The sequence below is a fragment of the Styela clava genome, chromosome 6, assembly GCF_964204865.1.
Source record: "Styela clava chromosome 6, kaStyClav1.hap1.2, whole genome shotgun sequence".
In the NCBI taxonomy this organism is placed as follows: domain Eukaryota; kingdom Metazoa; phylum Chordata; class Ascidiacea; order Stolidobranchia; family Styelidae; genus Styela; species Styela clava.
Window position 1 is genome coordinate 253,382 of NC_135255.1, and position 14,777 is coordinate 268,158.

At 35.9% G+C, this 14,777-nt stretch overlaps 1 protein-coding gene across 1 annotated transcript; it reads right to left on the reverse strand.

The window, feature by feature from the left end:
• Window positions 1–4,587: 4,587 nt before the first annotated feature.
• On the reverse strand, window positions 4,588–10,172 carry LOC120330915 (allene oxide synthase-lipoxygenase protein-like). Its single transcript, XM_039397906.2, has 14 exons — window positions 10,000–10,172; window positions 9,688–9,871; window positions 9,444–9,578; window positions 9,041–9,163; window positions 8,747–8,884; window positions 8,407–8,494; window positions 7,812–7,968; window positions 7,038–7,274; window positions 6,378–6,570; window positions 5,977–6,176; window positions 5,766–5,850; window positions 5,516–5,688; window positions 5,104–5,202; window positions 4,588–4,946 (listed from the first exon to the last, which is right to left on the reverse strand). Exons 1-14 carry the CDS (start codon window positions 10,108–10,110, stop codon window positions 4,767–4,769), a joined length of 2,103 nt encoding a protein of 700 aa, XP_039253840.2. The 5' UTR covers window positions 10,111–10,172; the 3' UTR covers window positions 4,588–4,766.
• Window positions 10,173–14,777: the final 4,605 nt, after the last annotated feature.

Sequence of the window (14,777 nt, forward strand, 5' to 3'; positions counted from 1 at the left end):
CCGAAGAGGCGGAAAACGATTGCGAGTCCTATGGATTCGAATACCCCGGATTCGGTATTCTATATCGTCCATCCTTACCTGGGAGTATCTGAATTTTTACTTTTGTGCTGTAATCCTGGTATAAACCTTTAATTACTATCCAATAATTGCAATCACAGAACAGCAGAATTACTCCGCCCCGACTCTACTTTGATAACTTATGGTGCCGGCAAAAAGATGACTGGCAGATGCCACGACCCCTTACTTTATCCTAATGCCTCAGTATATCTTTTCAGTTATTTCAACTAACAAAACCATTCCAAATGCGCAAATAAATTCAAACTGAATCCTCTTCCGTAAGCTTCATACTATAGCAAACTGATGACGTAGAACGCATCACTCATGCGTAGCGAACCGGTCGTGAGCGAAATATATTCAGTAAACTATGATTTAATACCGTGTTTCCCAGAAAAAAAAAGATTTACTCTGAAAGACCTAGCCTGAATTTTAAAAATAATTTTAATATAAGCCCTCCCCTTAAAATAAGACATAGTCAATAACGCGAATTTTTTTTTTACCTAGTCGCTAGCAAGAAATCCCTCTTACACGTTTCAAATGATTGATAATCTATGTTTTACAGTTATTTTGACTAAAAACGTGTTATTTATAAGTAAATAGATATTGGTTTTCATATTTTGTATATTTGAAAATCTCGTAATTCTTTACTTTGTAATTTTGTTTTTGATAAATGAAAATATAAGACATCCCCCAAAACAAGCTCTAGTGTTATTTTTCGGAAGAAATTTCAAATAAGACCCAGTCCCTTTTTCGGGGAAACACGGTATCTGTTTTGAGAGTGATTTTGCAAATTGTTGGTTAAACACTGATTTACATGTACATAACCGTCTTTTTGATTCAAAGTTTGCCGTCGCCACAGCTGATAGCTAATTTTGGCCCAATCTATCGCAGCTTTTTCCAGAGTGATTTTTAACTACTCCAAATAAGTTTAAAAAGCGGAGAGGAAAATGAATTTTCACTCTGTTGAATCATATCTGAATTTCGAAAACGCAATTAAAATTTGGCAAATTGCTAGTAAACGAGACAATATTCACAAACATGATTAAGAATATGTCTGGTATGTTAGTCGTTGGTCTGACCGATCAAACAATTTTCCATTGCTGCGTCCCCTCAGCTTATTGGTCACTCTTACAAACTTGAACAAGGAAGACGGCGCTCGAGTAAACGTCCACTATAGGAACAAAAATCTTAAAGTATCTGAATTGATATGTTGTATTTCAGCAGGATCAAGACAATGAGTGGTATCCACGGCAGAATATTTTCTATTAATCAACGGAAACGAAATAACTCCGCGTACGCTCGCAGAAAGATCGCTTCATTCATCAGGAAACATGAAAATTTTATTTAAAACCCTTAAAATAGTCTAACAGATAATGATAACAAAGATTCGAATTATATAATATTATGTTATTTGAAGAAAACAATAAATACGTCTGAAGGCGCAAATCGAAATACCATGAGCCGTCCCTTTGTTCAAATAAACGCGTATTTAATAGCAAAATTTGCTCAATAAATCCCAGTGCTGCATGTCACTCGCTTCTGGGTACTCGAGCGATGGCACAAATGATTTTTGTTTTGAAAAAGACGACCTAATCATATAGCAAACCACGGCCTCTCCTCCGATTAAAAGTTCATGTCGGGTATGGCTTTAATTAGTCAATTACATGTTTCAGATGTATGGTCTTGATGGTGGGGGAAGCAGTAATCGACCAGCGGCGGCAAGGAGTCGTGCAAGCTAGTGTATAGTCGGGTTTGTAGAGCTACAATTTGTCGGTATCTTTTTATTATTATGTTATTGATTTAAAATACATTTTTAGTCGGTTTTTATTGGTAAGCAATTGTAAATTTTTGGAGTGCAAAATTGACTGTGCTCGCGTGCATTATCACGGAGCGCAAGCACTCTCTGGAATCCAGTCTTGACTCTGGTCGGAACCAGCCAATGTTCCGATACCTTATATTATTGCAGGTATATGCATAAAAAGATATGAATGATGGAATGGGCAATTCCACACTCCGACACTACCGTATTTATAAACGTTCCGCCGAACTTTGGCCCTAGAAAATTTCTCCTTCTGTATATATATATATATATATATATACTTTACTTTGCAAATAATTTTACACCTATTTGAGAACCCAGATTCGCAGACGTTTGTTGACCCAAACGTTGACAATATTCCAAACACAACTCGTAAGACATTAGGGTATTTTTCTATTGGCATGCTTTTCCAACTTAATGGACCCTCCCCCTGAAGCGCATTTCAGTTGGTCTCCCTCATAAAATCGATCATCTCCAACGCAGTTTCCTCAAAATTACCAAGGCAGAAAAAGTCAAATGGAACCGGAGCAAGATCCGCATGCGCCTCGCGAGCCGCATGTTGGCCACCCCTGCTCTACATCATAACAAGAAGCAAACAATCCAGTTGAATTGGCAGAATATATATCCCATATAAAATTAGCCAAATTACTGAAATTACTCGCACGTACCAGATTAAGCTAAACACTATTCCTGGTGTTCTGATGTTTGACTGAAGATCGATGTGGTTTGAACTTAAGCATTGAGCAGAATAGATGAATGGATGTTTCCCCTTTCTTGATTTCTAAAAAATCCATCCTGTAATCAGCTACTACGGTAACATATACCAGTGCAAAGTCTGTGATGCTAATTTTGAGGATACCGGTTCTCGCAAATTCGCGCATGCAAATTGGTCTACATTTTGAAAATAACCATTCTGTCCCAAAAATCTGCAAACACCTCTAATAAAAAAGAACCAGCACAGCACAGAAGCACAGTCCTCCCCTTTTTTCGATTACTGCAACCGACTTCTCTGACCAAAAGGCGTTTTGAGTTTGTGACTTATTGATTTTAATCGGTAGCCTAAGTATGTTGATAGGTATTTGTCTGTATGTCTGTTAGATGCACGCGATATCTCAAGAAAGCGAGTTTGCATGTGCGTTCATCTTATCTCGGACCAGAAGCCTATTGATTTTGGGCGAATTATGTCGTATAATTAGCGAGTTATTAATTAATTAGTTATGGGACACAAGGTGACACTATGGAGTAAGAGCGCTGTTTTGGGATCCCCTAACTTTCGATCGATAAGTCTTCGGTCTCTGACCGATATTCTATTTTTACATTTGCCGTTGGAGTTGGTTGAAAACAATATTATATAAATACATGTGTGGATTTGTAGAACATTTGGGCATATTTTGGGATAGAATTACATGTGCAAAAAGCTCATTTCAGATCAAATTAGTAATTAGCTTAAGAGGATTTCAGTAAAGTACTGCTATTATATCTTTAATTCTTGTGGGCTGCACGTGACATAAAATACACGTTTCAATTTATGATGATGCAGTGAGAACGGTAGCTATGGGTTGCCAACCATACTTTATTTTGAAGAACATTCTTCTAATGAAGTTTGAATGTTCTTTATTTCTATCACCCTCATAGGAGCTCCAAAACATTTGAAAGTAAATAAAATGTTATATAATTACTGTACAGTTAATACCAAATAATCGTGTTCCTCAGTCGTTTGTTGCAAATGCGTTTAAGACCACATTTGACTAGTTTCGTTTGCCGTTTACGGGAGGTCCTTGAAAGTTGATCAAGTTCAGTTGAGATGTGGGCATTGGCGAGATAGGAGTGTCCGTGCCCCATTTGCTAAGATGACATATTAGAGCTAAAACGGCAATGGAACAAAAACCAATGCTGGTTTTCGCTTACCGACACCCGTCTAGTCTGGCATATATACAGGCGGCGTAAAATGTGGTTGAACGGTATATATTTTCAGTTTTTATGTCATATGATAAAGATAAATGAATTTTTAACAAAACTACTCTGAAACATTTGCGTTTGTGAAGACTTTGAGAATCATTTGTTTCGGTCGCAGACAATAATGCAGTTACGACAAGTGTATGTAACTCTCAAATCTTTGTATTCTGTTGAAAATTAGTTTGGTATTTAGGAAACTGTCAATGATTGGATAGGAACAATTGTATGTTTGCATGTGTTATCATATTCGTACTTGATTGTATCATAAAGAGACTATTGACCATGAAATCAGTCGACGCTCTTGTAGGTGAAGGCGCGGACCTGCCTACTTGGGTGGGTTTCATATTTAATTCGTTTCCGGTCTCAGTTGGTTTTTTTCATTTTTAATTAGGTTCCAAAAACGCTTGCTTCCTCTTTATCTGACAGTACCATCATCTGACCATTTTCTTATCTGACTGATATTAAGGTTTGAATATCAGATATTTGCCAGGAATATAAGACCTAAAACAACTCTAACATAAATTGGTTGACGAGTAAACACTAGCTACGATCAATTCGGAAATTAAATGAATGCTAAACTACCATCATGGGCAAGATTTTGATCGAAAAATGATCTAATGGGCTTGAGCGCAAAACGTGTTTTATCTTCTGCAGTACTTCCCTGATTTTAGAGCAACTTGATAGTCACGGATGACAAAGACTTACAAGCCTCAATACTCCCTGTAAATTTCGATATAAGATTCTTCTGTCCATATACTTAACATAGTCATTTGCGTGTTTGGGGTCGATTTTATTGAGGGTCAGGCTTCAAGTTTACAGTAAAGATTCTGCTACAATTGGCAGTACGACATTGAAAAATAATTTAAGTAATCTTGATCTATATTACAGAAGGGACTTTTGTTACAACATTCAGCCAACTGGAATACTAAAAGTTCTAAACAGTCACTCCTTCCGGAATTTTTTCGGGTAGCAAATATTCGTAGGGAATCTTGAGTTTTGAATTTCGTTCTTTTATTTCCTTTGAGATAATTTTGAGGTCATTCCGGAATGATTCAATAATATCCTGTGCCTCAGCATCGCAAAATAACCGGTCCGGAAAATTCCCAAGTTGAACCTGACGAATACAGTTTAGTTAGGAATGTTTTTCTCGTTACTTATTCAACTCTACAAGAGAATATATATAATTTCTGCACGCAAATCAAAATTCAAGATCGTAGTGTTTGTACTATATTCAGACACTTTTATCCAAAACCAAATAATGTCTCACTCACCTCATCTTCGTAAGATTTTGCAAATGCATGCACCAGGTCAAACTGTAAACAACTCTGACGTTTGTTAGGCAAGCTTGCTGTAACCGTTTCCACGGTTGCCTGAAAAATTGAGTGGTCATATTGCAAATATATACACAATGACCGCTCTCTTTAAAAAAAATCACTTTGCTGATATAAATCAGGGGTAAATGTAGATAGATTTGCACTCTATTAAAGTAAGTTATCGTGATAGATATAATTATTTCAGTGCATGTTTTATAAAATCTATAGATAGGCCCATATATATTTATTGAATCAAATTAATTTTGCAAATTGCTTCTTGTCCTCAAATAATGAACTAGATAAATAATATTTTTTTACATTATCAATAGATTATATCAAACATTTTCATTATTATATTCAAAATACTCACTACTCGTTTAGTTGTTGGTGGGGGTTTTGACATAACCAGTGGAGAGTTAGGTACGTGCATGAATGTATCCATTTGTCCTGAATTGACAGCAGCTTGTTGACAAGATGAAGTGAAGATTATCATTGTCAGTACTTCAACGAGTTCTTTTTTGTTAGAAAAACTTCTCGGGCAACCTGAATAAAATGGAAAACTGTTTGCGCAATTTTCATTGATATATCCCGTCGGTAAAATGTTGATCACTAGTTTTTACCTCTCGAAATACCATCTTCCCAAGCGAACCCTTCTGTATAAACTTCTTTTATGAATGATTGCACTTCGGTATCTTTTACGACAGTCTGAAAATAATAACAATTTTGATCATTCAAAGAACACGGATGAATAATTAAATGCATTAATCAATAGCGAAACCAAGTTACATACACATTGGTAGTTATTGATGTGCTTCTAAATTGTTGACTTACGGTGTCATTTTTGTAGTAGAAGTAGACCATCTTTTCCATATACTTTTGTATTGCATTGTAAAGTTGAGTCGCGTCTTCCATGTAATGAAATTTATTCAACGAGTCAGCGCCTTGCTCTTTCAATCGAATTTTCACGTTTAAAGATGAGAAATCAAAGCTTTTATAAGCTTCTCGCAGTAAGTCCATATGACCGCCGGCACCTTCGGAAAATTTGTACAATGATAATATATTGTATTTTATTGATTAATGATTATATGTATTAAACATTATTGCAACAATTTTTTTTCGCTTCTTTAAAATCCAAACTAATAGAAATCGTATTATACCGCTGCACAATGAATAGGCTTCGTTATTCTACATACATTTTTCTTTATATCCGAAAACATATCATAAGCTCTCACCGTAACTTAAAAGTCTATCAAAAATTCCATCCGGAGCAAACAGAGATGTCCTCGCGATCGTGTTTGCAGCACAAACAAAACGAAGATGGGGATGAAGAATTTTAAAGACTGGATGCCTTGAAGATAAACATCGAAACATTGCCACGGCGAATGGTTCAAGAACTAAATGAGTATACATCAGTCTATTGACAATCTGTAAAATAAGCAGCGATCGGATGAAATATTTCTACGCTACATTGCTATTTAGTAGCAAATGGTGTATTCGAGAGAATTTTGGGACCCCTGAGGAAATTTCGTCAAATTCACTGCCTCATATGATGAGCTTGGAATAAAATAGACTAGTTGGGCATTCCATTTCATTTGCCCATACAATGCAAATTAATAACATACAAAAGTCATTTAATATAATCAGTCTGACAAGTATTACCGCCAATATAATATGTAAATTTACAAATGTTCGACGAGAAATAACTTTTTATTGAAAATTATAATCATGCTGCACAATATACAAAGGCATTAGCGTAAGTTTGACGAATAATTAAGAAGTTTCGACCTTTTCTTATATATACAAATATATAACTCGCGTCCCTTTCAAGTCAAATTTAGTTTGTTACTGAAACGTACGTGATTATTTTAGATTATGCAGTCTTATGCGCTTACTTGTTGAATATTTCCTTCAGCAGACCGAAAATACATTTTTGCTAACATCCAATCATACTCCGAATCATCGGGAGTCCAAATCGGAGTTTCATCATCCGATTGTTGTCTAAGCTGGATAGCGATTGGCAACAAATCGCCATCGCTGTTTTGATACAGCAAACATATAGGAGCACAAGCATTGGGATGTTGTTTTATATTATTTGCTATTTTGCAATCAACTATATAGATGTTCCCTCGCTGTAACAAAATGACAATCTCATCAAAGATAATATAATGATTGCGTCCTTATGAACGTCTTTCAAGTCCCGCTTCTATGGGTATATTTACTAATTCTTTATAGTCTGAGTAGCTTTTGGCATTTGCGATGGTCGCTCGTAACTTCGCCAAGAAAACTCATAAACGCGAGTTCAATGAAATGGGACTAATCTTCCACATAATTTTTGGGTGTGTGATCGATTGTGAGTAAATGCCCACACAACCTCTATTATATATATTATACCAGCAATTCAGGATTTGTTTGTTTTATTCCAGTTATATATCGGTTTTGCAAAACATAATCGGAATCTTGAGAGACGATTTTATCTATACTCTGCCAAAGACATAATTTCAGCAAATCTCGAATGAACTGGCTTAAACGAATCTCGCGACAATTTTTAACTAAAATGAATTATAAATAAATATAAGTATGACCTATGCATAAGTGCTCGGTTACTGTCATAAGCAATTTGCATCATAGCGATATGGGTCAAATTGGTATTATTATGTTTACTATACCTCTATCTCTTCTCTCAAAGTACTACCAGGTCGGATAAATTTCTTCACCATACTATCAGTGACAGGAAACTTATTCGGAATGCCATCGCATCTAGAAACCGCATTTGGATTGCAACCATTGATCAATTGCCTGCCAAACTCTGCATCATCCAGCCAGCTATAATTTTTTCAACAGAAATATAAAGGCGATATGGAGTTATGGAGTTGAGGAAGACTTTAATCCGATTTTGGACCCTGAGTCAGTTGATAAAAATGACTTTGGTTCGAATTGCTCACTTTGGGTAGGCATAAAATTCGACACCGTGATTGGAATAAACTTAGGCTCGGACTTCAACTCCCGAGTTCGGAAAAATTCACACTTTGACAACCAAAACTTCATTCTTTCCTGTCGTTTTTATTTTTTTTATTTAAATTTTGACCCTTCCTCTTTTAACATTTCGACCCCACTTCCGATACACGAGGATTCGAAAAATGAGTCCATTTCCGCCAAGAGGCCACCATAATTTAGCCATGCTATAGACCCCACCAGTTTTGTATAAAAACAATATTTCTTTAGTTTGTTGAATCTCATGTGTTTCTTATTCAAAATACTTACTTTTTCTGGAACTCGGGCATGTTTGGCAGTCTTGGATGAGACAAAAAAATAGACATTTCTTCCAACGATTCCCATGTTTCAATCAGTTCTGAAGAAAACAAACTTTTTTGTGAACTGATACACCCAACTAAAACCCCCTTGCCGCAATGTGTATGTATGAGTGTAGACAATTAATCTGAATCTGAATCAACCAACAATTTGTACAGATGTGATAATTGGTTTTGATAGTAAAAAATTTGAAAGTACGGCTAGTCAAAAAGTTGCCTACAAGTTGAATTGTTGAATATTTATTCAAACCCTAGAATCGTAAATGAATTGCCTATAGTTTAAATGCAGGTACCTCCGGATAGTGCTTGAATTTTCTCTTGTACATTATGCATGAATATTACTCCTTTAGAATCCTCGAAGTCTTTGTAAAGTCCATCAGTAAACTGAAGATTACGAGGTAAGCCATCATGACTCGGTGCTGCGATGTATCCTTAATTCATAGCGGCATTTTTATACAATAATATATACCATAACATTTTGAGCTTACCTTCTTGAGGATACCTTCGATCAGAAGAAATAAACGAAAGAAAAGCAGTTGGGGGGGCAAGAAATAACTCTGTACATAACTTCTTATTAAAAACTTTACCTGGTAGGCCTCGTGCTGATGGGTCATCCTTTGCCCTCCATTTATACAATCGTCGACGGGAAGATAACTCATTATCACGAAAATCAATTAGGACAGAATTTTCTTCTTCGAGAGGCAAGCGTCCTGAAAACGAGATTGAATGGTTTATTGTTAAGCATTGAACTAACTACTTTTTTGTAACTTTTATGTTATTTTAAACGTAAGATTGCTGGAGCCTAAAAATGTATTAATTATGTAAAAGTACTTGTTTTGTTTAAAACACATAGTTTTCAGCAATATACATATATTTCAAATCTAAAAAACAATCATTGTTCGGAAGCCAGCCAACTCGAGTTAAATTTTGTTTAATGAAGTTTCAAGCGTAAAATTTTAATTAGGCAGAACAAAATTCAAATAAAATTACCTGAACCAATCGGCACCACCGCCATGCCGTCCACCCAAGAATAGACTGGGAATTCATACACTGCTTTATCGCCTGACTTCTGTACTGTTACCGACGAAGCAAACCAGTCAGCAAACAAACCAGTAGTGTCAATTTCTAATAAAAAAATGAATTATTATGAAAAGGTATTTTCATTCTTTGATAACAACCTTAATGTTTTGTATCTGAAGTCCCGTAGCAATGAATAAATGAACTTTATTAATACCTAAAGTGACCAATGTTGGAATTCCAATATCTTCAAGCTTTACTTTGAATTTGTCCGTTGATGCTCGTTCAAAATCATCACGGAAAGTATTGTCCAGTTTGATTCTCGATGTCTTGTCACCTCCAGCTCCAGTTAAACTGAAGTAAACGTTAGCGTCCGTCCCAGCAAACTTCATTTCCCCTGTCTGATAGCATGAAACATAAGCAACTTAGTTCAGTTGGTATTTATATATGTATATATCTAAATTGACACCGTGTCATAAGAAAGCCCGTGGTTTAACTTAGACTTGGAAAAAATATTATATATACTCACTTTCACAATTATTGTGTACAAAATTTTGGTTGAATCAGCGCCTCCTCCAATATTAGGTACCTTCAAGTAACTTTTGGCTGATGAAGAGAGTGACCGTAAACTTCCCAGCATTTTGACAATATATGTATTTAATTTTCTATATGATTTTTCAAATACTATGCGATGCAATAGAAAAAGTAAAATGTCATTTATTCTGTTTGCTACTAAATATTAAAAAAAGCATTACTGATTTGCTAAGAAATAGACTATCAGCTTGTTGCACCTGTGGTTTGCGAAATATCTGGATTGAAGGAACCAATCATAAACTTCATTGGATTTGACAATTACCACTATTGACAAATTAACGCAGAAGTCTTCATCAGCAAGCATGTCTGCCATCCCAACTCTTATTTATTCTACTTCATCCAATACCCGAGATTGAATCCTATGGTTTATGTCTCATATACCCCATTCGAACAGGATAGGGATGGATATAATTATGCTATATCAGTGTCCTGACTCTCTATGGCTCGTAGTACCCTCCCGGAGGCTTTAAGTACCCGCGATATGCTCAGGTCTATTATGTATTTATTTCCCACTGTTTATGGTATATAAAACAAACCGAAAGTCAAAGGTGTTTAAATATACAGCCTATTATTATAAACATTAGAATTTGGAAAGCACAGGGGTATATTATTGTTAAACGAAACCGCTTTAAAATCAATTCAGCGGCGCTTAGTATCGTGGCCCCCTCAAACTTCTCTGTGCCCCTCTGAAGGGCCACGGCCCCCAATTGGCAACCACATAGCGGTTTATCGTTGAGAAATGCCAAATTTTAATGAAATATAGCGGAACTGAAATTTGTTCATACAATTTAGTCAATCAAATTAGAAATAGAACGAGGCCGCGTTGAAATTAAAGCCTCGAGATACGATTTCGCTAAACGCACGCTGACATCTTTCTGTTGAAATCATTTAAAAGGCAAATTGCAAAATTGTTCGATTTCTTTAAATAGATACATAGATACTAAATTAGAAAAATATCCTGGTATATACAATGCTTTCATGTAATATAAATTCCAAACAACGAATGACTTTCCCACTGACTGGGGAAGTAAAAACTTTTCAGTCAAGCAAATCGCGCACTTTGATACCGAATATCGTCCACACCGTCATCTACGCCTTGAATTAACTGAATGTACATAAAACAGTACAGTCAATTTATATATTGCTATACAAAAGCATTTATTGTAATTATAATTAAAAATAGAGTAATCCATTGATTAATCGGATAACGTATTGCAAGCTTTAAAAGGAATATATCAGCATGTAAAAGAGGATTATGATATTGCTAAACATATGTTTCAATGCACTGTTGGTTATTAAAGTTGGGACTTTTTATAATAAGTCGCACCTGTTCCACTTGGTCAATTTAGGTGCATCTTTTTTTATACCATTTGTACTGTAACAGTGTGAAATATCGTGTTGAAGCATTTTGATTGCGGGCACGTTTGGGCATCTTCCAATGCTGGTACAAATCACGCTTGCTTGCGAAAGGCATAAAATAAATATCCCGCGTCGTGAACTTATAGAATTCAACGAAAAAAAGGCCTAGTAACGTAACAAAAACTGATTCTGTTTCCGATGACAATGCCAAATTTTTCGCATTTGTAGCCACAATCAAATCAGCAATTTAACCACGTGCCCTAAAACTTTAAAAAGGAAAACTTGATTAAAATTTAGGCCATGGTTAACAGTGGGACTACAGAAATCTATTGAATTGTTTTAATGTATTTGAGCAGAAACAGAGATGATCCAAATAACTATCGTCCAATATCTTCATGGTCTCAATTTGCAAAATTCACTGATGAAAAGACTTGTAAAAGACGAATTTAGGCATTTATGAAGTTATCATAAACTCCCCATTTGGTTTGATTGAAATGCGATGTTGCTATCATTGAATTAAATAGCTACAAATCTTCTCTTGGACAGGTATATCGTGATGCCATGCATGATAGTACTTCTGGCCCAAATTAATTGTGAATTTTTATTCTATTTAATGACCTGAATTATGAACCTTGGTTGAAATTAAATAAATTGTTACTATATCAGCCTACTTCGTTACAATACGCATTCTGGGACATGGAAAAATATGTAGAAACTTCAAATATGAAATTTACACAAATAATCTAGAAAGAGAAAATATAAAAAAAAAAACTTACTTGAAAATATTGATTGAAAAACTGTTAACCTTAAAACTTTAAAAATAATTACAATAGTGTCTGTCTGGTCCTTTTTCATCTACCACAGGGTGGTCCAGACTATGGCCGGTGCTAGGAACTGCGGGCCCAATTAGAAATTTGATGACAGGGCCCCTACTCTTCATAGTAAAATTTATGGGTGTATACCAGGCCTGCACAACATACGGCCAGCGGGCCGCATGCGACCCGCTAGATACTTCTGTGCGGCCCGCGGGTCATTTGGAATAAAAAATCTTTGTTATTGTTATTTTTGTTACATTGTTATTTATGCAAGCGCGCCGCTACTCCGATCATATTAGAAATCGTGAGATTTATGTTTTGCACTAGTTTCAATAAATATCTAACTTATTGTAAAATTGGTGTGCCCTTCGCGACCCTTAAAATTCGTCGCTCGACCTCTCGCCCCCCAGTTTGGGAAACCCTGATCTAGATATCTCGGTATTCAAACTGAATCACGCTCAAAACAATATCGGTATACAATCTCACACCCATTAGAGCATATTAGCAACCTATTAATAACCCCACTATTTTTTACTAGCAGTTTATGAAACTGAAGTTTCTTTTTCAAATTTAAAACTTAAAAAACAATTTTTTCATTCATGAATGCTGCAGAAATTGTCGCACAAAATATATTGCTATTTACTGTAAAACTTCAAAAAATTTTGGAGCAGATTTTGTAGAAAAATGGTAACAAAAAGACCAATTCAAATAAAGAGACATACAATATTTCCGCAATTGATGTGGGGCACGAAAGACTACCAGAGTCAACGTGTCAGCGACACCGTGTTTGCTGAGTTCAACAGCATATGATAGCTCTTTAATTCACATCATCTCATTTTACATTATTATGCAACAAGGCAGTGTTGCATATACTGAACATTACTAATCTGTCGGGTGACATTGAGCACTTGTGTATGCCAATTCTATCAAGTTATTTTGTATACTATTTGTTTTCCGGTTCACACTGCTATTAACAACACAGCACAGCTGTCACCGTATAGGTACACTTTTAAATGATCATTTGTTGAATAATGTGGAATGATAAGGTTCGATCCTGTGTACTTTCCGCGATGAGATAAACGTTTAGATTAGGGCTGCCAACCGTCCCGGAATGGCCGTGACAGTCCCGGAATTGACGTCTGGCGTCCCGTGTCCCGTGCTGAGCTACGGTTGTCCCGGAATTTACTGACAACCACAGCGTTCTAAAATAGAAGGCCATGTACGATTGCTGGCTTCGTTTAAAAGTGGAAACGAATGTAATTCGCGCGAATATCTTTATGGGTCATTCAAATAGAAGTGAGATCAAACTTTTCGATGAGACATGTTTCACCAACCGTGACTTTCTAGTGACATAACAATCAAATAGGTTAAAACAATTGCAAGTGGACTGCATTTATACAACAGTCACCTTAATTTTTGAGAGCATCATTCAACTTGGTATATCAATTGAAAAAACGCGGGTAGTTTCAAAGCGGTTCTGTAGCTGCAAGGGGGTTAAAGGTAAGTAAAGAAAGAAGGTTAAAAGTAAAGGAGAACATAGGATTAGGTAAGTGGTTCTCAAACGGTGAGGCGCCCCACAAGGGGAGCGTAGACAATTTTTTGAGGGGGCGTGAAGCTAAATAACAATAAAAATATTCGTTAGATTTAATCTTGCCCGCCCTATTTTGGATATTTACATTGGATATTTACATTTCTCATTTTGTCAGCCAAAAACAATTATTTACGTTCCGTCCGGGCATTGTCAACGTATTTTTGAATAAAACATACTTTCGCATTACTATCTGTTATTTGTATTTTATTGTGAGCTGGTTATTTTTGAGGTGGGGCGCGAGACTTGCTAAATTATAGAAATGCGCCGCGGCTTAAAAAGTTTGAGATCCACTGGATTAGATAATTCGTTTGTATTCAAGCCTCATAGATTCAACATTCAAGTTTTTTTGATTGAGTTAAAATTATTTAGAGGCTTGAATTTATGAAAATAACGCCGCGGGAAAATCACTCTTCGACGCACAGCGCACACTGTTTCTTTTGATGTCTCACAAACTTTTGGTTCATCAATTTTCAAATTCTAGTCGTTAAGGTGTCCCGGAATGTTTTAACAGAAAGTTGGCAACTCTAGTTTGGATTCATCTAGAAATAAACTTGACTCTTGCATATCAGTGCATATACTCGTACAGAGGCTTGTTTATAGTCAAATGCCTGGAATGACAAAGCCGACCGACCGACCTTACAAGGTCAATGCGATATTTATAACATGAGTAGGGTTACCATATTGTTTTGATTTCAAAGCGGGACGCCTCCTGTAACTTTACAGTTTCCGATTTTACTACATAGGCCTACATTTAAGCCATCCCGGCTGTCTTCATTAACTATATTGTTATCGAGAGTTCATGCGCATATTCTCTGTCTAAATATCGAGTTCAGTTCGAAAAATAGGAAGGCATAGACGCTAACGATACAAATGATCCGAATTTAGAGTTTTTTATGTACAGCAGAAGGAATAAAGGTTAATAAAATATTTAATATATACATGCAGTTT